General features: G+C 41.7%; 1 protein-coding gene across 1 annotated transcript in view; it reads left to right on the top strand.

The window, feature by feature from the left end:
* The window catches only part of DCC (DCC netrin 1 receptor), a 593,712-nt gene that overhangs the window by 208,405 nt on the left and 360,764 nt on the right, over window positions 1-24,543 (top strand). The window contains 1 exon segment of the mRNA XM_082013714.1: window positions 16,213-16,533. Within this exon segment, the coding sequence (XP_081869840.1) occupies window positions 16,213-16,533 (321 nt within the window).

Below are 24,543 nucleotides of genomic sequence, written 5' to 3'. Positions count from 1 at the left end.
TCCTCGAGTTTTTGTTTCATGTTTCCCACTTTTCCTTTTATATAGGAAGCCAGACACCATCAGTGTTTACATGCTTTTATTTACATATAGCAGTCAAGGAATATGGGGAACAGAGTCTCCAAGGGCTTTCAGAAAGCTGTTGTGGAACTTAAGAAACAAAAGGGAAAAAATTACAACATTTGTTAATTAAAGATGGAGCTTTTAAAGTGATAATGTTCTTCAGGAACAGGCTCATGGGGTGTTTGCTATTTGCTCGCTCTTTTTCCCTAATCCTGAAAAAAACCCAGAACAGAGGAATTTGACTGAGCTGTGGTTGTGTGGACTCTGATTTCTTCTCCCACTGCTCGGTGGTGCTTCTTTTAACATCTGTTTCGATGTCAGAAAGGCAAAGGAGAGTACTGATGGACTAGTAATTTAGTGAAGTAAACGGTGATAGTGCTTGAAATCACGTTAGTGCTGTGATTTCAAAAAGGTACAAGACTAAACCTCTTTTGTTCTTCTGCTTTCAATTTGTGGATCAAGTTCAGAACAAATTTATATGATTAATTATGCTGCCCTGGTGAAGGAAGCACTGTGGTGTAAAAGACATCCTGATCTACTAATGGCAGGAAGCTAAATACTCTTGGGTTCACCTAGTTTCTTTTTAATTTGATTTTTTTTTTTTTTGCTCTGATAATGTGAAATGTTCCTCTACTTGGATGTTATGAAGGTTATGTTGATTTTTAGATGTCATGTACTAAATCAGCTTGTTCAGCACTTAAGAGTTTTGATAAACCTGCGGTGCGGTGTCACCCCAGTATTCGTGCATCAGATGGATTTCTGCTAACCTGCTGGGGAAAGATGACTGTCTACGGGGAGGATGCCGTGTCCTGCTTCTAAGGGGAGGTTGTTAACGGCAGAGTTGTACCTTTAGACACGCAAAACCAGTGTGCAGAATGGGAGGTTGTTTTAGGTGTGCAGCTCTAGCAAGCAGACTAGCGGGCTCTAATTTCATTAATTACCATGGTTAGTGTGAAGTAGACAACTTAAGAAGTTGCAGCCTTGCACTCTGCTCTTGGCAGCTGCTTCTCAATTCAGCGTTGTCATTTTGGTGATTTTTAGCCTAAAAAGATGTCATTCCCCAGTTGTGCCGGTGCGGTGGTTTGTGGAGGCCGGGCTTGTAAAGCGGAGCGACCGTGGTTCACAGCGAACAAAACTGCCTTTCAAACAGAGGCTGTTTCAGAAAACTTTTGAAACTTTGCAGCCGGAGAAAAGACGCGGGGTGGGCTGAGGCCCTGGGGGTTATTGGTATTCACGGCAGCTGGGGCAACGCTTGCGGCTTTGCCCAGCTGCGGAGGAGCGCAGCCCGCTTTCCGCAGGAGGTGCGGCGAACAAGGTCCGTATTGTGCGCTCGCACCGCGCCGTCTACAATGGGGCACTGTGCGACGGCTGCCATGGTCTCGGGGCACCGCGGCAGCCGCCGCGTGCGCCGGTTTCAGAATTTGCGTTTAAAAGAAGCTGTTACCGATGGCAGAGGTTATGAAACGATGTCTGGGGCTTCCCGCCCCATAACTGCCTTTCGAAGTTTGTAACTGCATTTTTTCACAGCTTCACTGGGAACTGTGACCATCGCTTCCGTCTGTTACATGCCTCTCATGTAGTTCAGGGTTTGGATTTTTTTCTTTTTTTTTCTGAAATTGTGTGAGTTGAACCTTTGCCCAGCTTGAATCGTGTGGAAAGCTGGAAGGCACCAAAGAGAAATCTTAAATAAAACCTGTCTTGTCCCGGCTGGTTGCGGGAGTTTGCTGTAGGATGTGCCCATGTGGTTTTCTGTAGCTCGGCCAGGATTTGTCTGAACAAGCGAACAGGGTGCAGAAACCAATTGCACAGCCTTAGTGGCAAGAGAGATGTGCAGATATTCTTGTATAAAGTAAGAGAAGCATTTTGGGGATGGGTTGGGTGACAGGAGGCAGAGACTGGCTGCTGCCCATAAAGCAGTTGGCACACTTGGTTGCTATGTGCTTAAAGGCCTCTTACAGCTTACAAAACCATAGTATAGTTTATAATGTCATTGAAGTAAGTAAAGAGCCTTTCTAATCTGTAGTAGAGTTGGAGGAAACTCTCCTGTAGGGGGTCAGTTGACACTTTTTGCACAAATGAACTTTTTGATGTAAAGGAAGAGGTAGTCGGAGGCAGGAGTGGAGGCCTGCGAAAAAAATACTTTAAACAGTTTGACATTCTTTTGGACTGTGCTGCTTCGTTTGGACCAGCTTAGCAATTCACCATTCTAGCTGGAGGACACGTGCCTTCTGTCCTGACGCAGGCTTCACCTCCACGGTCTGTGCATTCAGGCTGGCGCCTGGGACAAAGCACGTTTGGGCGAGCAAGGTTTGTAGGAACAAGGTCTGCAAGGTTTTGTGCCTGTATGTGGTGGCTTTGTGTGGTGTTCTTTGGTTTACAAGTGTTGATTGGCGGGGTTTTTTAATCTATTTTAATCCTGTTTTTTTTTATTTAAAAAAACAACTATACAAATTAAAAAACCTCACCAAAATTCCCTAACCACAGCCTTGACTTTTTGTAACCACAGCCTTGATTTTTTTATTTTTCCAGAACCTTAAATAAATAAAGAGGTTGGACTTATGACTACAATATAAGTCTGAGTCCATAGCTTAGGAATGTAAATACTTTTGGTATATAATCTCTTTTTTTCTTCCAGAAATACTTGTAGTCAAAAGGCATTTAGTTGCAGGGGTGGCCAAGAACAGGCACAGCCTTGGCAAAAGGCCCTAAAGCCACTGCCCCATCTGCATAGTATTATCCACATGAGTAGGTTTTCGTCATCAAAATCAACAGGACCGTATGGCAATATTCAGATCTGAAATTATTTCAAATGGATTCCCATGTAGTTACATCTCTGTATTTGCAATCTTAGTGATTTCAATTTGGAAACTCGTTCAAGTGAATAATATAATGTTGGACTGCTCCTTCTGCTTTCCCTTGGAGCTGACAAACTTAGAAAAATAACTTTATTATGAGGAAACTTCTCGGGTTGGGAATAGGACATCAGGATGTTTTTGATTTATTTGCTCCAAGTATAAAATTGAGTGGAAGCTACTATTATTGCACAATATTTTATAGGAGTGATTGAATTTTGTGCTGTGACTTCATGTCCAAGAGTCTTGAAGAGTGATACGGATTTACCTAGTTGTTACAGAAACAGGTTAGTGAAACAACACAACAGACATCCATGGTTAACCCAAAATTGCACAGCAAACCTGGTGTATGCCCTCTGGGCATTTTGTTACTCAGTGCGCACCAATTCTTGGGCCAGCTTGCCTGAGGATAACAGGATGCTCTGCCTTGGTCAGAGAGACTCTGCGGTGATTTGGCAGAGGTGTTCCCTTCAACAGACCTGGAATTGGGCAACAGTAGGAACAGGGCATAAATCAATGCAATTCATCCTGAAGTGTTTGGGCTCCAATCAAACATCTTTGTGCAAGTAGTGAGGGAAGCTGGGTGCAAGAAGTCGTCCTTGCATGGCCAAGCATTGATCCGAGGCTTGAAGGGTAGGAGAGGGGCAGAAGTGGTCCTTGTGTACTTGTTCCTATACCTAGTGCTGTGGCAGATGCTGGGGTGAATACTCGGCAGTGTCTTGACTTTGCTTTTTGACTATATTTGGGCTTCTTCAGTGCTTACTTGGTGCTCTGGTGGTAGGGGGACCTGAGGGAGGACAGTCCGATTCCTTTGTTGGCTGGTTAGGTAAGGGACAGAAAAATGATTCGGTTCTTGAGAGGTTTGAGAGTGTTCTTCAGCTGTTCTAAAAGCTTGGAGGGAGCATCTTCACCTTTACAAAGAGATGGAAAGAGGAAGAGTCGAGTAAAGCACAACAGAAAAGGTTTTGGTTGGAGAGAGCCTGATACTTTTTGTCTTTCAGAGGACAAGTAGCTCACAGCATCATGAGGAGGAGAAAATATCTTTTGAGTCAAGTTATGGCTGTTCACCAAGGAGAAGAGGGAGTGGTGAACCTTACCTGGGGGGTTTCTTTCGTGCCTTTTGGTACCATTGAAACACAGCATATGTTCAGGGAGTGAACGGGACCAAAACACTTAATAAAAGCTGTATCCTTTCTTACAATTTGATGGGAAACTTTGCAAGTGCATTAAAGTAAATGTTGTAGCTAGCCCAGTACAAGAAAATCCACTGTTTTAGCATGTCTTGAAGTGAGAATGCTGGAGGGCTCATTCAAGGCATTTCAATTCCTGGGCAGAAGTGGTTTCTTTTTCCCCATAGAAGCTTATTTTCCTTGAAACCTCACTATTAACAAGGAGAGGTGGCTGCTTGATCGCAGAATAATCATTTGGGATTCCATATCCCCTTTCTAGTCCTGGGTGAGAATGACTCCTCAGTCTTTGCTGGAAGCCTGCATTGCACAGCCACCAAAGCTGAGGCAGATGAGTTTGTGGTTTTCTGTGCTCACTGATGACAATTTGTTGAGTTGATTCCTGTTTGTTTTTTTTTTTTTCTTTTTCCTTTCTTCTCCTTGTTAGAAAATGCTCAATTAATTGGTATTTGGTAGCTGGCAGAGAATGAGGCTTGGGCTTTGAAGATATTTCTGCCTGAAGGACAGGTGTGATGAGAAATACTGCTTACTGTGTGCAGGTTGCAGAATGCCAATTTCCAACTAAAAACTATACATTCTGCAAGTAAACTCGTATTGACAGCTTTGGATGTTATTTGGGTGATGTCTCCTCTAGGCTGTATGATACTCTTGAGATAGAATGGTATTTAATACTTTCTCAGTGGATCTTTATGAATGACTTCTGAATATGGATCTGCCAGAAAAGCTGGTCCTCTTATTTTGTGGCTTTCAGGAAAAGCTCTCCATCACTTCATGTTGCAGACGTCAACATATAGGTCCAGATACTTTGTGGATGTAAATTAATTTAATATCGCTGTCCACGTCAAAACCTGACCTATCATATATCTGGCTTGATCTCTTCTAATACATGCTGAAATCAAGTTTTGGTTATCATGCTTATTCAGTGAAACGAAAATCATGCCTCTGATATCGGTGCAAAACTGAAAAGTAAGGCATATAGGGTTACGCTTAAACTATAAGGTGCTCAGCTGGAGCCAAATCCATTGTCCTGGGGCTTGTGATACGTGACACACTCCCAAAGGAGAGGTTAATTTTCTAGGCAGTGACACTTATTTTTAAAAAATTTTTCAAGGCCTGGATTATTCTTAGGGTTGGGAGGGGATGTGTGTTGGCTTTTATGTCTCTCTTTGGATTTTTAGAATAGTTTAGGTTGGAAGGGAACCTCAGGATGTCATCTAGTCTATCCCCGCAATTTTTCTGTTACTGTAGCCGAGAGTCATGGAGTTAAAAAAAGTAAAACAAGGAAACAGTTATTTACTGTAGAATGAAATGGAGTAGGCTTTTTTTCTGCTGGGAAGGCTGATGTATTAAGGGAGTGTGATGGGAACAGTTTGATATTCATTGGTTATCCCTCACAACAGCAGTCTCAATTGCTGTTGGATGTTTTATGACTCAGATTATGCTCAGATTAGACTTTTTTTATCTTAATTCTTTTGGGCTTTTCAAAAGCTGAAATGATGCATTCAGGGCACACAGTCCATCGGCTTCACTATGTGCTTTCATTGTGCAAAGAGGGAAGGGCTCTGTCTGCAGTGAAGTCCCCATTTGTTTCTTTAACGTTCACATACATTATTGTAGCACTGCAGTTTGTTTCCGTAATGAACACCATTCTGGTGTTCCCAGAAGTCTTTCACTAAATAGAAGTAGGAGAATTTTAATTTCAAGGATTGAACGAGAAATTCTCTTTCTCTGTTTTGTAGATGGGAGTAGAGAGAACGTTATACTAAAGATACTGTATGCACAGTGATGGGAGGAGGGCACAACCGAACTCCTATTGCCTTACCTTGGGTGCTGGTTTGCTTTATGCATGTGTCAGTCTTGGGTGTGCATAAGGAGTTGCAGGCACACTGGTGAGGTCTTCTTGGTGGTGGGGCCCTGGGTGGTCCCTGCGTACCATGGGACCTGCCCTGGCGGGGACACCCTACAACACAAGGCACAGTGATCGCATCCGATACGTTGAAGGTGCTTCAGAAGGCTGCAGATGAGATGATAACTAAGACCAGAAGCAGTCTTCATAAATGCTTTGGAGTTTGCTGGAGGGTACACACGCGTTATTTTTGGCAGCTGTATCACCCAATATGTTGAAGGAGATAACCCACCCCCAGGTTGGGTGTGCCAGATCAGTCCCACTCATCCTTCAGTGCAAACACAGCTCTAGTTTCTAACAAAACCAGGAGAAAACAATTTGTCTGTGTATCATTAACATAATTGGTATTTATTACTTTCTTTGTAATTTTCTGAGTGTCTTCTGGTTTTGGATGCTGTGTTTAAATCACACCCGCAACAGGCACTGTTGATGTGTTTGTGTCTATTATGTTGTCCTGATAAGCTTGGCCAGTGGTTTTCACCTTCCTGATGCGAGTTATTGAGATTGATTGAAGCTCTATGCTTGTCCTATCCAAAATGCTATGTAATTAATGTTTCATTATGCTAATGCATGCAAATTCAGTAGTATGCATTTGATGGGGAGGGGAGAGAACAAAAAGGATTAAAGAGTTCACTCTAAAGTACAAATTAATTTATTGCATTACTAAATGGCCTGCAAGGAAGGAGGAATGCATTTAAGAAACGGAACAAATATGAAAACAAAAAACCCCCTGTCTAAATGTTTTGTCTTCCCAAGAAATGGCTTTATTCTGAGCACTGCCATGTGTGTTTGAGTAGCACTATTTGTGCTATAGGCTGTTCTGAGCTACAATGCTCTTAAATTCAGCACAGAGTTCTCATTCATAGAGTCTTTTTGTTGTAGGGTTTGGGTTTTTTTTCATCCCCCTTACTCTTGCTTCTTTCTCCACTCTTTTTTTTCCCCCTAAATGCATCACCATTTTGAATCAAACTGTGGAAAAACTGGCTTTGGTTTTGCTCCTTCTTCCTGTCTCTCTAGCTTAAAGCTCTTCCAAGGGATTTCCTTTTTCAACAATTGATGTGTTCTTTTGATGTTTTAACTTGGTATTTCTCACTTTTCATTATCTCTTCATCCTCTCCTTTATTCTTTCTCTCACCTGACTGACTTCTTTCTCCTTTACATACATTTCCTTGTCCTTGCCCTCTCCAGCTATTGCCCTCTTTTGCCCTTTCGTCTAAGCACAGATGCATATTGCGTTGGCTCATGGCTCCCTCTTGCAGTCTGACTTTTTCCACAATGGTGGTTAAAAACCTGCATCTGGCCAGACCTGTGGACCTTTTGTTTATTTTCCACAAAAGTCTCCCCTTTTAGCCCTTTCCTGCTTGGCTTGAGTTCAGTGCTGGATTGATTTTTTTGGTGTGGTTTTTTTTTTTTTTCCTCCCTGCTTCTTGACTGTTCCTTCCCCACTGCCCTGGGGGACTTTCTCTTCCTTCTCATGGTTGGTGTTCCTCACTGCTCTGCCCTTCTTCCATTTCCCGTACGTTTTTTTTTTTTTTAATCTAGGTGATTTAATCTCATAATAACATAATCTAATAATATTGGTGATTTTATTTTGTTTCATTTTCTGCTCCTACAGCTATGTACCCAAAATTCAATTGTCTTTGCTTTGTTTCGTTTAGTCCCATATCTGTAGCCAGGCACTTCTGGATATCCCTTCTGCATTGTATGCTGCTGGTCTGGACTGTGAAATGCATCTGTGTGATGCAGCAGACTGAAACACTGTCAGAAGAAGGCTGGAGCTGTGAAGGTTCAGTGTAGGAGTACCTCTTCCATAACTTACTAAATGAGAAGGTTGCACTGTAGGTCTCCGAGACGTGACAGAGGGTGTTGGTAGGCAGCTTTTGACATGCTGTAGCTGTCAGGATGGAGTTGACTCTTCAGCCTTGTTCTACAGGGCCATGCTCGGCTGACTCCTCAAATGCACTATTTTGGAAAGCAGACTGTTTCTGATAGGCAAACCTGAAAATCTGGTATGTCTTGGATATGTATTTAACAGTTGTGAGAGTAACTTATTTCATTGCCAGAATGACAGAAGGCATCTGCTGGGGAGAATATTGAAACCAGCAACACGCTGGTGTTGTGACATACCCTGGGGGAAGGAATTTAACACAGCCTCTTCTCTGCTGGAGTCTTCTCCTGAGAGCTGTTTGAAAATTTAATGGGATTGTTCAAGATTACAATAACATCCCAGTTGGTAATACCACTTTTTAGACACCTTAAAACACTGCAGTTCTCCAGGAATGTACATGTTGGCTATGCTTTTACATTTATTTAATATTGAAAAGTATATTAAATCTAATATATGGGAAATATGGAAAATACCAGCAATGCTGTGCTTCTGTCTGTAGATAACAATGCCATATCTTTTTTCTTTGTGGATCTCCCATGTGCAAATTGGTAGGTGCAGGTACTGGTTATCTGGAGGAAAAGGGAGGAAACCCAGCAACTAATATGATTTTTCTTATGTAACTTAAAGCATTTGAAAGAAAAGTATGTAGGAAAAAAATAGCATTGCCAAGTCGGTTAACCATTCAGAAGTCTTCTCTGGGTGCTCAAAATGAAAATCCAATTCACCGCCTCCGGCACTGGAAGAAAACACCAGGCTCCACGTGGGTTTCCCACTGACTGTGAGGTCTGCAGCGGCTCTCCCTGGAGTTCTGGAAGGCTTTGGACCAGAAGAGATGCTGTGTCCTGCTGTGTTGAGCAAATCTCAGTCCTTCTCCAAGACTGCCCATGTTTCTTAACGTAGCTAAATAGCGTTGTGCCACGCATCCTTTGTGCTGTGCAGGAAGCAACATGACTCTAGTTTCATTCCAGGGATAACTGGATCTTTTGAATTTGCTCCCATGAACTTGTAACCTAAATAGATTTGTAAGCTCGAAGAAGCAGTGTATACTGCAGGGCTGGTTGGTTAGGGAGACTAGATTTTTTTCATCAAACTGATGATATGGCTAAAATTAGGCAATGAGAATCACTTGCACTGTTTTGAGGCAAGCCTACCTACACCTTACATCAGAAGTTCTGGGCTCCCAGGACCTGAGCTCTGTCTCTTTCAGGGGCTGCTGCAGACTCAGTTTCACTGGGTGCATGGGCGAAGTAAGCAAATTGTGGGTGTGTGTAGGTACTAGTTCAAATAGCTATATGTAGCCTAGCCAATGTGTTGCCTCTTACCCAAATCGGATTAACAGCAGGCAGCTGCCAGAAGACTTGGTCTTTTTTCCTCATTGGTCCTTGTCCTCCAAATAATTGTGCTCTTGCCCTCCTGCCTTGTGTTTTATGGTTCAATTACAGGGAATCTGATCTGACTGCGAAGAGTGGTTTTCTTTTGAGGGTTGGTAGGTCAAGCTGGCTCTTGTGTTTTCCTGCTTGCTGGAGCCAAAGCAAGGGAAGCCCTAGGAGCGTGTGGCTGGGGCTGGAGGATGGGAGGGAGTGCCCCTTTTGCTGCACCGTGGTCAGAGATGAGCTTGGGTCAGCCATAGAGCTATTCTCCGAATTAGTCGGCTATTCCAAATATCTTTGCGGGGAAGAGAGTCAAAATGGGTCCAATCAAAAAATAGTGCTTTTAGAGACCTCAGTAGTCGGAGCGGTGGCAGAAAGGAGCATCTGTAGGTGTGTGTGCTCTCATCTCTCTTATCTCATCAGCATTTGTTTAACATCCACAGCCTGACTAAGTCTGAGCACCGAGTGTGTAAGGTGGTGTGACAAACCCATCTGTTGCATGAGGGTCATTCATTCTTTCTCTGGCAAGCAGAACTACGCATGAAACCCAGCTTGTTTGGTTTGATAAGGGGTTCATTTACTCTTTTTATATGGCTGTGATTTTTAGACTAGAGGCATGGCTTGAGTGTGGGTCAGAAATGATGATGGATCTGCTCAGTGGTCTTGGACTTGGCCCTGACAGAGCCCTTTTCCCAAGTGTTGCTCATCCGTTGTACCCAGCAAAAGGTCTTTAACTGATGTTTTGAGCACTCTGCATAATAAGCAGTGGGGTACTGTGGTGTGGAGGCACTACCCTTAGTGGGTAAAAAAACCACCTCAAAAACCTTATTTTATCAAACTAAAGCTTTAAAGTCAGTCAGCCAGTCGCTATGTGTTCCTAATGATTCATTGAATATGGAGGAGTTATAATGGAATTGCTGTTACAAGCACTTTTAGTACAGTCCAAAATCCTGTGATAGCACCGCTTAAAAAATTCAGCTATTTGGAACATCATGATGAAGTCCTGACAAAAAGTATATGTTCATTTTTATATAAAAATTGAACAATGCTTCCACGTACCATATGCTTGTGTGTTACATTGTACGTTTCTTGGAGCAGGAATTTTTATTTCCACATCTGAACTTCAAATGCAGACATGAGGCTAGATTTTCAAAATTTCATAGAGATGAAATGAAATATTCAGCACTCCAGAAGGCACATAATAAGTTATAATAAAAACATTACAACAAGAGTTCTCCTTTTAATATATATGAAGCTTCATATTAGTGTATTTTGTGCAAACAGATATAACTATCAGGTTTTGCTGTATATTCTGCATTACCTAAGCATGTAAATAAATGCTTATTAGCCTGGCCATTAAGCTAATTCATGCAGGCTCTGTAGATGAAGGGGGGGAATCCTCTGAGAAAATGTATACTCTGAGTGTCCATAAATACACTTCATTGTAATAGACTTAGTTCAGCTACAGTGCTCTGCTACCAGATTTCAGTTAGACTGGGGGGTATTTCTGTATTCACAGATTTCAAATGGTCTGTGTGTAAAAGTCTTATTTCTTAATGTTTATTTGAAAAAGAAGAAAGCTCCAGGGGTGGCCCGGTCAAATGCTTTTGCAACTGTGACATCTCTTCCCTCTCTATAATGGAAGCAACTGATGCAGAACATGAAGGAAACCACCCTGGAAGATTACATTTCACAAAGCTGGAACAGAGAGTGGAGGATTCAAAGCAAGGGACTGATTAAGAAGCACATCAGAGATCATCTTTTAAATGTTAATTTTGTCTGTGGCCTGGAGAATGATAACCTTGAAGTTACTCTGATGTTACCTGTCAGGGTAAGAAGCCCATTAGATTTGTTCCTGGATCACAAAGCAGGTTATAACGTAGGGTAATGCCTTGGTTGCTAAAGCAGCAAGGGGCCAAGGATGGGGTCTTTTGGCTTCAAGTTTTCTTCTCCTTTATTTGGCTAAAGGACGTATGGGCTATGGCCAAGGGCACTCTCCTTGACCTCAGAGCTTCAGACCTCCAAGCAGTGCTACAGGCTTGGTTGATGACATGGATGTGCTCAGAAGAGCTGACACCGGTAGCTTTGTGTAGGAGGTATTTAATCTTTACAGCCCTTCCATTCAAGTTTGTAGTTAAGCCATAGATCTCATAAATCTGTGTTTGCAGTTGTTCTGTGCACACTGTAATTGGAGGGAAGAGGAAGAACTAAGGTGTCCTGGACCCATCTGTTTCAGCAGCCTCAGGTTTGGAGGACTCTTAATTGCCTTTAAGTCTGTTTTCTTCAAATACGGGAGTGCTGGACCCTCAATGACAGCTGTGAGCATGCATGCTCAAGGTGAATTTATTTACTTCAACAGATGAAGCAGCTGTAATGGGACTGTCTTCCTTATTCTGACTTTTAAAGCCTCTGAGAGGCAACGAGCCTGGAAGCAAGCCCTAGGGAAGGCAGGGTGCCCCGAGGCAGCTGCAAGGCTGTCCTTGCTGTGGTGCCGGTGACAGAAGACAGCGCTAACCACTGTGGGTGCAGGCTGGTTTTTGCAAACCATACTGGGGAACCTCAAACCAGGGCTCAATGTAAATACAAACAAGTGCATTCTCCACAACTTAGCGACTGTTAATGACCATTGCCCTTTCTTAGCTCTTCAACGTGTTGGAGCTCTGAGGGATTGCAAGGAAGTGCGGATGGAAAACTTAAAGGCATTAGCAAGAATACCAGATAAAGGGAGAGACCTGCTCCTGCTGAGAGCAAAACTGGGAAACGGAAAACACAAGCATGTTTTACAGCGCGTTTTAGAAGAGTTCTTCATCTCTTACTTCTCCTGCCTTTTCTGTTCCCTCCTTGCCTTTCATTTCAGTGGAGCTATTTCAATAAGGATTAAGTTGGAGGTTTAGCATCTCTCTTTTAAAGTAAGTCCCCCACCCTGCTTATGAAAATAGCAAAGTAGCTTACAGCTGCATCTGTTACAGGTGTGAGATGCTTACTGTAAATGCACAATGCAAAGAAGCTGCCCAAGGAGTAGGAGAGATCTTAAAGAACTTTTTCATGGCCTTCACGTTTCCAGCCATTAAGAAGCTGTGCAATAGGCAGCTGGAGAGATGGCTGACTGGGCTTGGCTTTGCAAGCTGAATATTTAGGCTGGAGACTGAAAGGCTGCTCCGGCCTCCTTGGTTGCAACTACTGGGGGTTTCACTCTGGATTTCCACCACGCCACGGAGGAGGCACTGAGTGTTTTGGATGTAGTGTTCTTGCTTTCGGAGAATACAGAAAGAGAAGGCACACTGCACTGTGTGCCTTGGGAGGAAAGACCTCCATAAGCTGGATCTTTCCTTTGTTTTGATCTTGTTCTCAGAGCAAGGGGATTTTAGGCAGTACAGACCCAAAGAATCTATAGGAGCAGCATGAGTACGGGCTGTTCTGCCGCACCTTCTCACTTGGCTTACCCTGCGGTAGCAGTTGTGAGGGTGGTGTCTGGTTTAGGCTTGAGCATGAACTGAAATCCTGACGTTTTTAACAGGATGGGTAGATACTGTATTGGAGAAAAGTGATCTAGGGCAATGCTTTTGAACTTCTTTAAGCCTCAAATTACATGTACCATTAAAAAAAGTTCCTGGAGAAATTGCACTCGCTTGTGTTTTGGGAATTCTTTTGTTCAGTTTTGTTTTGAGGGGGTGTGTATGTGTACACGTAAGTATACAGTCTTCTTGATGAATATACAATGAGTACAGAAATCTTCACTGAGAAATGTTTCCTCCTGAGAAGCAGCCCCCAATAATAAAAACCTGTAATAAGCCTTTTTTTGAGGCAAACTGTCTTGAAGCAGTCTTCTAGAAATTGGGCTATATCTTATGGCCACTTGTCCTCTATAGCAGCTGAAATTTCCATCAGCCTGGTTAGAGCATGTTCAATGTGCATTTCATAAACTGTGCTAGGAGAGTTTGGTTTCTTAGTGTGAGTAAAGCTTAAAACTTTTCTTAATTTGATATGTGGATTTTAATTTGATATGTGGATCCTTGGTTTCTTCAGGTGACAGTCCTTATTTTTATGCATATAAAAGGAAGGTGTGGAGGTGTGTTGTGGTCTGGTCTGATTAATTCTGGGATTTTTCTCTCCCTTAATTCAATGAAGGCTGAGTTTGTTTCTCCTGGGTCATATCATGGAACTACCTGATTTTTTTTTTCCCAGGTGCTGAAATAGGTTTATACATTAGGTGTAGTGTATTCCTTCTTAAAACCTGGTCTAGAGGAATCAGGTTTAGTGTTTACTGCTTGAGGTAGAAGGTAGGGAGAAAATCTTGTGGAAGTCAAGGGTGCAGTAAGAGGACGCATTAGGAAAGCTCTCCAGGCTGCCCTGACTTCAGGTGTAATGTTGCAGCTGGGCTTTCCAAACTGAGCTAGAAGTTCAAATATGCAAATAGATATAAATGGGATTTTCAAACACTTTTCTACCTTTCTCCTTCAGCACCTATATACTACAAAAACATGGCCATTAGATTCGTACCCTTCCAAGTAATTTCTTCTGAAAATACATGGTCGTTTTCTTCCATTTTCAAGATGTCATCATTACTTCTATCTCCAGGAATAATATTTCCAAGAAGATTTGAATTTTCCTCACATTCGGAAAGCTTTCCAGGTTATTCAAGCTGTTAGGTTCCTTGTAGTAAAGCAATTTAGGTTAAATATGCCTTTTGCAAAGGATGTGAATAGCTGAAATTGCAACTGAACTGCAAGGGTAATTGCATGAAAAGAAAGTTAATCTTTGTTTAACTTCTGTAACTTCTGCATTTTCTGCACTGGAAGTAGTCATAACCCCATTTCTCCTCCAGAAGTGGATTATTTCCTTGTGATAATAGCCACATAAAATCATTAACGTGCTGCCATAAACAGCTGTGTTGAACTGGGTTGTATGTGTTGGGGACATCAATAAAATGTCCAATGAGAAGCTGCGATTTATCAACAGAAAACAGTTGCCTTTGGGAGAAGGGGAAAGAATACAGGTTTTTAAAGTAACTACCATTTCAGCATTGTAAATATACCTCTGTAGTGTTACCCATGTTTTATAGCAAAATTGCCCTGTGCCAATGTGCAGCTTGTGGGCTTAATACTGGCGTGCTGCTTCTAGTAACTGAAATCAGAGCACTGAGGTAAATGAAAAAGAAATCAGGATTTGACTGCTCTTCTTGATGTTATTAGACAATACATTTTATTCTAAGTTCTTATGGTGCTGCTGTTACTGTGCCTGAAATGACTCTACAAACCTCAACTTGTAGAGTAACTCTCGCTTTCTAAAAAATATATTTTTTTAATACTTTTTATATTTTATTGCATAATAAAATACAAAAATACTTTAATTTTCTGAAGCCACAACTTTTTTGCTTATATGCTTCCAAGGGAAAATCTAGTTCCTAGCTACTTCAATTAGTGTACAGGAGGAACCAAGTGCTTCACAATGAAATTAGTTTCTATGAAGAAAATGCCAAGTGGCTGTTTATGCATTGTTATACATATATTCATAGAATGCTCTGGTTTGAGGTGGTATAAAATAGAAATAATCTTTTTCTTAGGACATAAGGATTCAAAAAACCTTTTAGGTGTACGTTTTTATTTGCTCTAATGAGGTAAAAGGATTTGATGATGAAGGGGAAAAAAAAAAAGCCATTTCTGGATTCATATGCAGCTGTTTCAAAATGCCGTTCCCCATGCACGGGAGCACAGGACGGTGGTGCTGTCACTGGCACGGCGTTTGGGGGAGGCTGGGGAGCAGCCTGTCTGTCTGGGAACCAGAGGACTATATCTAAACTTGGACAGGTTGGGACAAGCAAGCTAGTGATGCGTCAAATTTTCATTTTTATTGTGGTGTAGAGGAAACTACTCTGATACTTTCTCACTTGAGCGTAGTCACTGAGACTTGAGAAGACTGTGTTGTCTAAAACCAGACCTAGTACATGCTTTGCCCATTAATACATTATTAGAAAATATTTGATGCAGCAGAGAAAAAGGACCACTTTGTGTTGATTTGAGTCGTGCCCTTTGGTGTAACTGCATCCACACGTTCTTAGGAATTTTAATGATTTTTCTACTCTTTAGCAGACCTCATTGTAACTCTGCTCTGAGAGCGTCTCCCTCTGCCTTTACGGTCTGATTTATCTCCTAACTACATGGAGTTGAGTTGTGTCCCGTAACCAAAGTGACACACAAGAGTTTGGCCTCTGTGTTCTTGCAGCAGGTGGCAATCTCAGGTCTTCCGTGCTGTGGGAGGGATGGTGCGCTGCTTGCGGAGTTGGCGCTCTCAATGCCTCCCTTGCCTCTTCTCTATACAAAGGATGTGCTCACATGGTTTTTCTCTTGCTGCCTACTGGAGAGCAGTGGCCAGACTAGTTGGTAGCGAGGAGAATGTTGTTCTGATGAGGTGGAAGAACATATACCAGGTTTGAGACTTTGGTACTTTTTGCGATCCGTGGTCAGATTGCACTCTTGTGTGCTTTCCTCCCACTGGTTTGCTAACAGCAAGCAAAGCGAGGCCCGATGCTATTTTTGTGCTTGTTGCACTGACATGCATCTCTGTGCATGTGGCCAGAGTAGGTCCTGCAAGCAATTAAATTCTCAAAAAAAACTCTCAAGAAGTATGGTGGTTTTATGCTAATCTCCAACTCATCTCTGTGTAGTTGTACAGATTTTTAGCTTTGCTTTGTATCCATGTTTTACGCATAAAAGACCTATTTTATCTATAAATACTGTTTTTTGTAGTGATGGGATAAAAACATAATTGATGTTTGGGTTTTTTGTGTGTTTTAACAATCTGCAGAGAAATATAGTTTAACTTCTTATGATATTTGCCAGCCATATCTATGGTGCCTCGGGGGGTTCCCAAAATTGAGTTTCCTTAGTATGTTCTTTCTCCATAGAAACCAATACTTAATTCGTGTCTCTTTATGGTTTTGCTGTTTCAGGTTCACAGATTAAGACTTTTACATCACTGAGGTTCTTGACTGAGCCTTCAGATGCTGTCACCATGCGTGGAAGCAACGTGCTGCTGAACTGCATAGCAGAATCAGATCAAGGAGCCCCAGTTATTAAATGGAAGAAAGACGCAGTCTTCTTAAACCTGGCAGTAGATGAAAGGAGGCAGCAGCTGGCCAATGGATCGCTCTTGATACAGAACATTGTTCACTCCAGGCACCACAAGCCAGATGAAGGTCTCTACCAGTGTGAAGCATCTCTAGAAGGCATTGGAGCTATCATCAGTCGGACAGCTAAGGTCATGGTAGCAGGTAGGGAGAAACATTCCTACCTTTCGGATTGCTGGAAATGCTCTTTGTGAGAAGCTGCTCATTTAAAAGTGAAGAGGAAAAAAATGTACATAAAAGCACTTCAAGTGCTGGCGGTTTTCTTTTTTTTCCCCTCTTCAAAAGAAGTAAAGTTAGATATGACACGTCTGCGACAGTAATTTATTTCTGACAAGGTATTATTCTTGTTTAAATATGTCTAATCACATCTTTGTTGCTTTATTTGCTGCATATTTATTGTCTTCAAAATAAATGAAAACTCTGAAGCTGGAAATTAACTGCTTTGCTGAGGAATTGAAGATCACAAAAAAAAAAAGCCAAACTTCTGTAGGGCACTGAATGTACAAATTTTTATGGTTTAGGAACTTTTCATAGACAGGAGCTCATTATGCATCTTACTGGAATTGGCAGCCTCTTTGTATTTCCTTTAAAGCACTTGTGTAGGTATCTGGCAGAAGGAACAGAAGTTTCAGGCATCCGAAAACACTTCCGGCTTCTTGTTGACTTAACAAATACCTTTGTAAAAGATGTTTGTCTGAAGTTTTAAAGTGGTCTTTTGTCTCTTCATCAGTCTGTAGAAGGATGTATTAAGTCCTTAATAATCTAATTACGGGGGAAAAAGTATTTGGAAATACTTCAAATAAAAGGTACAAAGAAACCCCAATCACTGGGTAAGTAATACCACCTAGAATGTGCTAGAGTGCAGAATAATTTTCTTTGTTAGCATTTTTATACGGGGAGTCCAGGCAGCTCTCTTCTCAGCTAGTCTCTCCAGTACCCCTCATGAATTTGGTGACTCTTCCAGTCTTGAGGTCCCTTAAACTGATGATCGCTTCCCCTCCTCCAAACCCTTCTCTACCAGCTAGAAAATGCATGTTTTTGCATGTTACCCAATTAAAACGGGTAATAAGAGGCTTGGCTCTTTTCTAATCCACCTTCTCCCCACCACTTTTCTGTCTGAATCTCTGGTCACTTAATATCATATCCTCAGCCCTGTATGTACTCCTGTGCTACGATTCCTACCCACAGTGATGGAGAAGCCCCACAGATGCAAAGGAATTGGTCATTCTGTTACGAAGTCACCCTCAGAGGGACTCTGCAGAGCCAAACTTGGCCGAGTAGGGCTTTTTGGCAGTTCAAGTTGTTATCGGGCCTCAATCTTGGTTGTCGGCAACCGGTTATTCTTTTTAAGTGAATGTACATATGTGAGCGTTCCCTGTTGTGCTGTGCCCAGCTCTGTAATTTTGAGCTTTTTGTAGGAAGAACTGTGCTTTGCATGGCAGGTCCTGATCTGATATCCCAGCAGTGATAGTGGGAAGTTTGGAGGGGGAGGACAGGACTGACTGTTCAAGAGCAATTTTTCTGAAACTGGAAGAACTGATAAAGATTTCCTGATTGGAAAGACAGTGAAAAGGACAAGAAGCAATGTGCACAAACTGAAATACTGGATATTTGTTTAAATGTAAGTATTTTTCTTACAAGGGTGATCACACTGTGAAATGGGTTGCCCAGGCATGCTGTGGAGTCTCTGTCTTGGAGATACTCAAGACCCAGTTGGACACAACCCAGCACAATGTGCTGGTAGCAGTCCCTGCTTTCTGCAGGGCACTGAACTGGGACGATCTCTGTAGGGGCCTTCTGACCTTGGTGATTCTGATTTTTATTTTTTTCTCATTGTATGAAAATGGTTTATATGATAAGGTGGAATATAAGGTGTATGGCGTTTAAAATTGGCAACTAGTTCTTCAAGCAGAAATGGTATATTGCTTTCTGAAGGACGTATTCCTGAGTGAGTAGAATTTTTGTGGATTTTTTTTTTTTTTTTTTTTTTTTGAGGGAGTCACTATGTAATGTTGGCAGAACATCACTGACTTAAGGCACTGGCAGATGGAAATATGACAGAGTAAGGGGAAGAGCAAGAGGAGACATGAAGGTCTCACACTCCAGTATGTTGTGTTAATCATTCTTGGCAAAGCAAATAAACTTCCCATGTTCAGAAAAGCCTCCTTTCACAGACATGAGGATTGGGACAGGGTAGAGCTATGTTTAATATCATAACACTTGAAAACTGAATCTTTCTGATCCGTTATATGATTTACAAGGTATCACTGCTAAGCAGACTTTTTCTGGACAGCCTGATGCTTTCATTCAAAGGAGCTGGTGATGGTATGTGTGATTGCACTGCCCCGATGAGTGGCAGATTGTGTTCATGTCAACAGTACATAGCTTCATCTCACTCACATCCCATTTCTGTGCAAGATTTCATTCTTGCAAGATTTTTAAGGAAGGATCACGAGCTTTAATATTTCAGGCAGGCTTTAGGAAGACGCTCACTCACTGAATTACAATCTAATCTTGGATAGTGTCACTTTTAAACTATAGGTCTGTTCACAGCATTTTAAGTACTTACTGTGCTATTTGGCAACATAGAATAGATCAACATTTATGTCTTTGGAGGTTAAAATTGCCAAACCACTGGTATGCATAAGGGGCATATATCTTTCTCGCAGTAAAGACTATGAATGTGATTTCACCACGCTTTTTAAAGCATTAACACTCAATAAAGCAGTCAGCGCTAAAAGGTAACAGTCAGCTCCGTGTGGAACAGACTGCTCAGGGGTACTGAAAGTATATCGCCCTTTTAAAGCCCTTCCCTTATGCTTTCATGGCTTAAAGTGCTTTCAATAAAGAAAATGTAGCAAATGAAAACTGTTTTTAATCAGTCGAGAATTTTATGCACGAAGCCTGCCACGTACAGGAAAATACACCATTTTGAACAACTTCTTAAGGGTTCTTACGGCCCTGATGTGCTCCAGCTGTAAAAGTGTTCCAGGCTGAAATGGAAATGAGAGCATTGGAGAGAAACCAAGAGCTGCTTCCTTCTCCAGCATCTTATTAAAAATCCCAATTTAACAGACTACTCATTATTGGTATTTCTAGTAATTGGTAGGACTTCAGATAGAAACCAAACTACATTGTCTTATGTCTCTATAGACTGTTGCAGGATCAGTCCTTCAAAGGTTCTGGCTTTACTGTTAATCTGAAACATTGGTCTTTCAGAGGATGATAAAAAGTGGGATCCAAGGTTACTTTATAGGGAAATTCCCACACTTCAGCATCCAGCTCCTTGGTGAAGACCAGCTCTCTGATGTGATGAGGAATTTTTTGTGTGTGGTCATGATGATATATAATTAGAAAATGATTTATTCTGAAAATTATTTATAACAACTTTTTTCTTGTAAAAAAACCCAACAACAACCAAACAAGCAAACAGATAAGCTACATCACAGCTATTGGTCTCAATGGATCTATGTCCTGGCTTTGGTAATCACCAATAGCAGATGGCTAGAGTCTATATATCCATTGCATATCCATATAGTTCACCCGAATACGCCACCAGTCACCAATGTAGGCTGTGTGTCAGTAAATTCTTGAGTCATGAGTGTAGCATTTGGACACTTAAGTGCCTTTTAATTTGTTGGGGGTTTTTTGGTGGGTTTTTTTTTCCTTAAGGAAATTTGCCTGCCTTTACCCATATATACTTTCAGCACTCCGTTCCTTGCATGGGTATATTGCCACTGATTCAGTCCTGGATTAAATCAGTTTATTTTGGAGGAGGGGAAGAAACCCGCACAACAACCAACCACCTAGCTGGAGTCCCTTTGGTAAGATAACAAAGTGGACTCCGTTCTGCTGTTTAAAGATGATGAAAGGCAAATGTGGAGTGTCCCTGGAAGGGCTGTGGGAAAGTTTAATCTTGCCTGAACCTAGGTGGAACACACACCTTCAATGTTTGAAACTTAATGTGTAGGTTTGTAGGCTGAAGAGACCATTAAGAATAGTTAAGACCTACTTTGTCAAAGAAGTTGAAAATATTTCCTGTCTGATGAAGTCAGTGGAGAAGTGCAGCTGGCGGGTGTTGCTCTTTGAGCTCCTGAAAGACTTATTTTTGTGAAGAAGTTTTAATGGGATGTTATGGCAGGTGTCACAAGATGGCACCTTGCAGTCTCACTAGACTTCTCTTTTATTGTGTTTTAGCAGGATCAGGTTGCCTCATCAGTATTAGAAAAATGAAATAATGCACGGAGTGTTTTATAACTGTGCTGGTGAGAATCAAAACCTTGCTGTGTACTTGTCCAGACAGAACACCAGCAGTTTCTAAAGAGACAAGGGAACTGGGCTTAAAAATTACAGCCCCATATTTATTGTGGTTGCACCTTGTGCTGTATTGCTGTTTCTGTAACAGCACTGCCAGACTCCGGGTAACAGAGAAGTAGTTGCTAGGACAGCTGTTGAACCCAAGGTTAAAATCTTACGGGTGTGAAGAAATTTTAATCCCCACATAGTGTTACAGCTTCATTGTTTTCCTAAATTATTTTTTGATGATTATAAATCTGTTGATAATTGTCAAAGATCTATTTAAATGCACACACAGTGGCTAAGAAATTATGAACTATAATATTAGATACTATTGCCTACCAGTATTTTTGGATTTTAATGAACTAAGGATGAAAATGAGTCATTTGGAGTGATACAAGGAGGTATCACTTTTAAGAAATTGTGGGATAAACACAGGAAACCTGCTATAGCAAAACTTAGGAAATACTATATTGGACAGAGTAAACAAGATGTGGTCTAAAGTATTACATATTTCTCATTCCCTGGATCTATGATAGTCACTTTTATTTAATAAAGGAAGAAAAATACTTTGAGATATTAATAATTTGGGAAGTATAACTTGATTTATAACAACTAAAATTAGCCAATAGTGCCTTAACCTTTTTTGATTCCTACCTTTTTTTATTCCTAATCACAGGATATTTTAGACTATTTAATGTGAATTCATAAACCATAATAAAAGTAGTGAGCAAAACTAAAACTCCACTTCCCTCCCAAACTCATTTTGGAGCTCCAAAAATTGATTTACTTGATAAATGCCAAAAAAAAAAAAGTCTTAACTCTGTAGAACAGACATTCTAGCTGGAAAACTTAAATTACGTATCACCCCTTGGCAGTGAATTCAGTGAAATAGAGGGTGATCTATCAACTTTTGGCCAACAGGTTTTTTTCCAATATGCTTTTTTTTATATTTGCATTTTATGTGAATACATACAGCACACGGTGTGTACTGGTGCATAGAGCACCACTTGGGACTCCATCAGGAATGGGTTAAGTTTAGTGTTTAAGAACTAGCTCGCTTAGCTGATCTAGATTTCTTTCTCTCTTCTTTTTGCTACGTGCCATAATAATATATGCCTGTGGGACCGCTTTTTACATCACTTGATGACCTATAGTGCTTAATAGTGGGTTTGGGGTTTGGGTTTTTTTTTTTGCTTAATGGAATGGATGATTCCTGAGTGCTTGTGCTGTGCTATCGCTGCTTAATGTTCCCTTCTTGTATTTGTAAGATCCACGTGCGCCACTCAAGCACAAACGTATACTCTGTCCTGCTATTAAAGCTCATTAGCACGTTTGTATTTAAAAACAGATGAAATGTGAAAGGAAGTATCAGGAAATTGGGGAAATATTTGACTCTTTACATGCCACTCCCTGTTTCAGTCCCAATTTTTTCCACTGTCTTGTGCATCAGATGCACCTACTTTCCCTGATGTAAACAAGGGTGCGGGGAGATAAGCAACCAAAAACCCCCAAACAAAATGCTCAGTGTATCTAGTAAGGTAGTTGTCCTTTTCCTGTGATCACTGATGATGTTTTTTTCTTTAAATGGTCATTTTCAGCATTGTTCATGGTTATTGCTTTGACTGTATAAGGTGAAAAGCTATGGGGAAGGCTTCTGTTTTGTATGATCACTCTTGTGCAACAGGCTTTGAGTTACATCCTTAATTTCTCTATGCATTTGTCCCAACTTTAGTCTTGTGGAATGTAGGTTGCTCCTCTAGGTGCCTCGTATAAAGAGCTTCCACGGGTCACTCTACTTGCCCCCGGTAAGTTATGATGAGGTGTCTTGTTGCAGGACACAAGATCTGTAGGTGATGGTTTTAATTCCTTGGGAGTAACTTTAACTTAGGGAAGAAGGCAAGATACTCCTGCCTCTGTTACTTTGACACTTAATTGACCATTGAATATCAGACACTTACATATCGAATATTCACTTCAGTGAAAATTCAGGAATAAGTAGCTGGCTCTTTTTAGTCTTTTAGTGACCGGCTGTTCTTCGTAATCACAATTACCATTAAGTACCAAGTGGCTTTCAAGAGAATTAGCAGCTTTTCATGATACGTATCTACTGGCTTTTAGTAGTAAGAGAAATGCAGCAGCCAACATCTGCCCCGTCACTAAAAATATAAAATTCTTCATTCTGAACAGGTAGAAGGAATAAAGAAGCTTTGGAGTGTTTGGAGCCAGTCCTCAAAGCCTGGTGGGTGAAGAACTGAATAGAAAGTGGGCTCAAATGGCAAGAAGTAGGGAAGGCTGAGCATTATATTAGTTATTACTTAGGTATATTATAGTCTAGATACAGTACAACTAATCAGATATTTTGCTTAAGAATCCAGCGGCTTGGGATCCCTGGGAGATGAGGGCAAAGAGAAGCACATCTGTGACAGCCCCTACGGTGCTCAATTAACACACAATTCTGGCTTTCACTCACTTCTCTATTCCAACTTTCTGTACATCCTCCCTGCTCTTCACTTGTTTTCCTGTGGGCTTTTTTGTGGTTTTTGTTTCTCCCTCCGCCCCAGGAAGCAACCTTTCTAGCACTATACCTTTCCATTAAAGAGACTGACCTGATCTCCTCCCTGCTCCCCCTGCCAACGTGAGCTGGGAATAGCTACACCGTAATGTCCCACTGGTTTTAAAATAACGAGTGAAGAAGTAGGCCATGTCTGAATATACATGTCTTTGCTAATATTCCACCTTACATTCAAGTGCTTGAACACCAGCACAATAATTAGCAGAAACACTTTCATCAGCCTTTAATTTTATTTTTCTTGTTGACTTTAAAATTACTGTAGTGAGTGACTTGGGAGCCGCAGATTCCCAAGGACTGCTCCAGTCGCACATCTCTTGATGTGTATCTGTGCGCGTTGCTCTTGGGTATGTTTTCTGTCAGGAGGAGGAATAATTAACTCTATATTTAACACAAAAATAAAAAGCTATCTTTTCATCCGCATTAATGTGGTAAGTCGTCTGGGACCCCCGAGGCAGTGCGTGGAGGCGTGCCCAGGCGCTGGCTCTCCCATTCTGTCACTCCAGCGAAGGTGCTTCTGGATTCATAACCATCAAGGCTCTGCTCTGCGTTCCCCTCTCCTCCCCTCTGAGGACTGAGCAGAAACCCAGGGCTGGGTAACCACTGTCTTGAGCCAAACTTACTATTTCACATGCTCATTTTCCACTTTTAGGAAAGCAAAGGGTCTTCAGCAAGCTGGCATCAGCACTTTTGACTGCCTGTCCTAAACGTCTTTCCCTGTACCAGGACACCACTTTTATCCCATTTTGCCTCTCCATTTGCTATCTTCTCCTGTTGGCTCGGGCAGCTCTTCCCCAGGAGCTGTGCTGCTGGGATGCTGCGTAGCCAGGGATTAGAGCTCTGCTGGGAAGGCGACCCTGAGAGGGTGGCTGGACAATTACAGCTTCCACAAGCTTCAGTTGCACCTGCATGTATTTCTGTCTACCCGTATGCCGCGGTCCTCCCTTAACAGCCTCCCTTGCGGCACGACGTAGAGCGCCGAGACAATGCCGAAGCAAGCGCTCTGAAGCAATGCTCGTTGCGTAGTGTCATCTCGTTGCTTCATGTTGCTCTCTTGCCCGCCGTCCGTGTCCCAACTTCTACAATTGAAGCGGGAGATATTTTTGGACAGAAGCAAGTTTTTTATTCTCTTCTGTATGTAGCCTCTTCCAAGACTGAGACTGCTGTTCAGTTGCGCTTGGTGTCTTGACTGCGCGGTGTGGAAGTGCCTTTATTCCTTCTGGCTGCTCTCCTGCAAGCTTCCGCCGTGCAGGCAGTGCGTGGCAATAAAACGCGGACGGCAGCAG

The sequence above is a fragment of the Phaethon aethereus genome, assembly GCF_964289735.1.
Source record: "Phaethon aethereus genome assembly, chromosome: Z".
Lineage (NCBI taxonomy): Eukaryota > Metazoa > Chordata > Aves > Phaethontiformes > Phaethontidae > Phaethon > Phaethon aethereus.
Note: the sequence above shows the minus strand (reverse complement) of the source record. Positions and strands in the feature narration are given on the sequence as shown.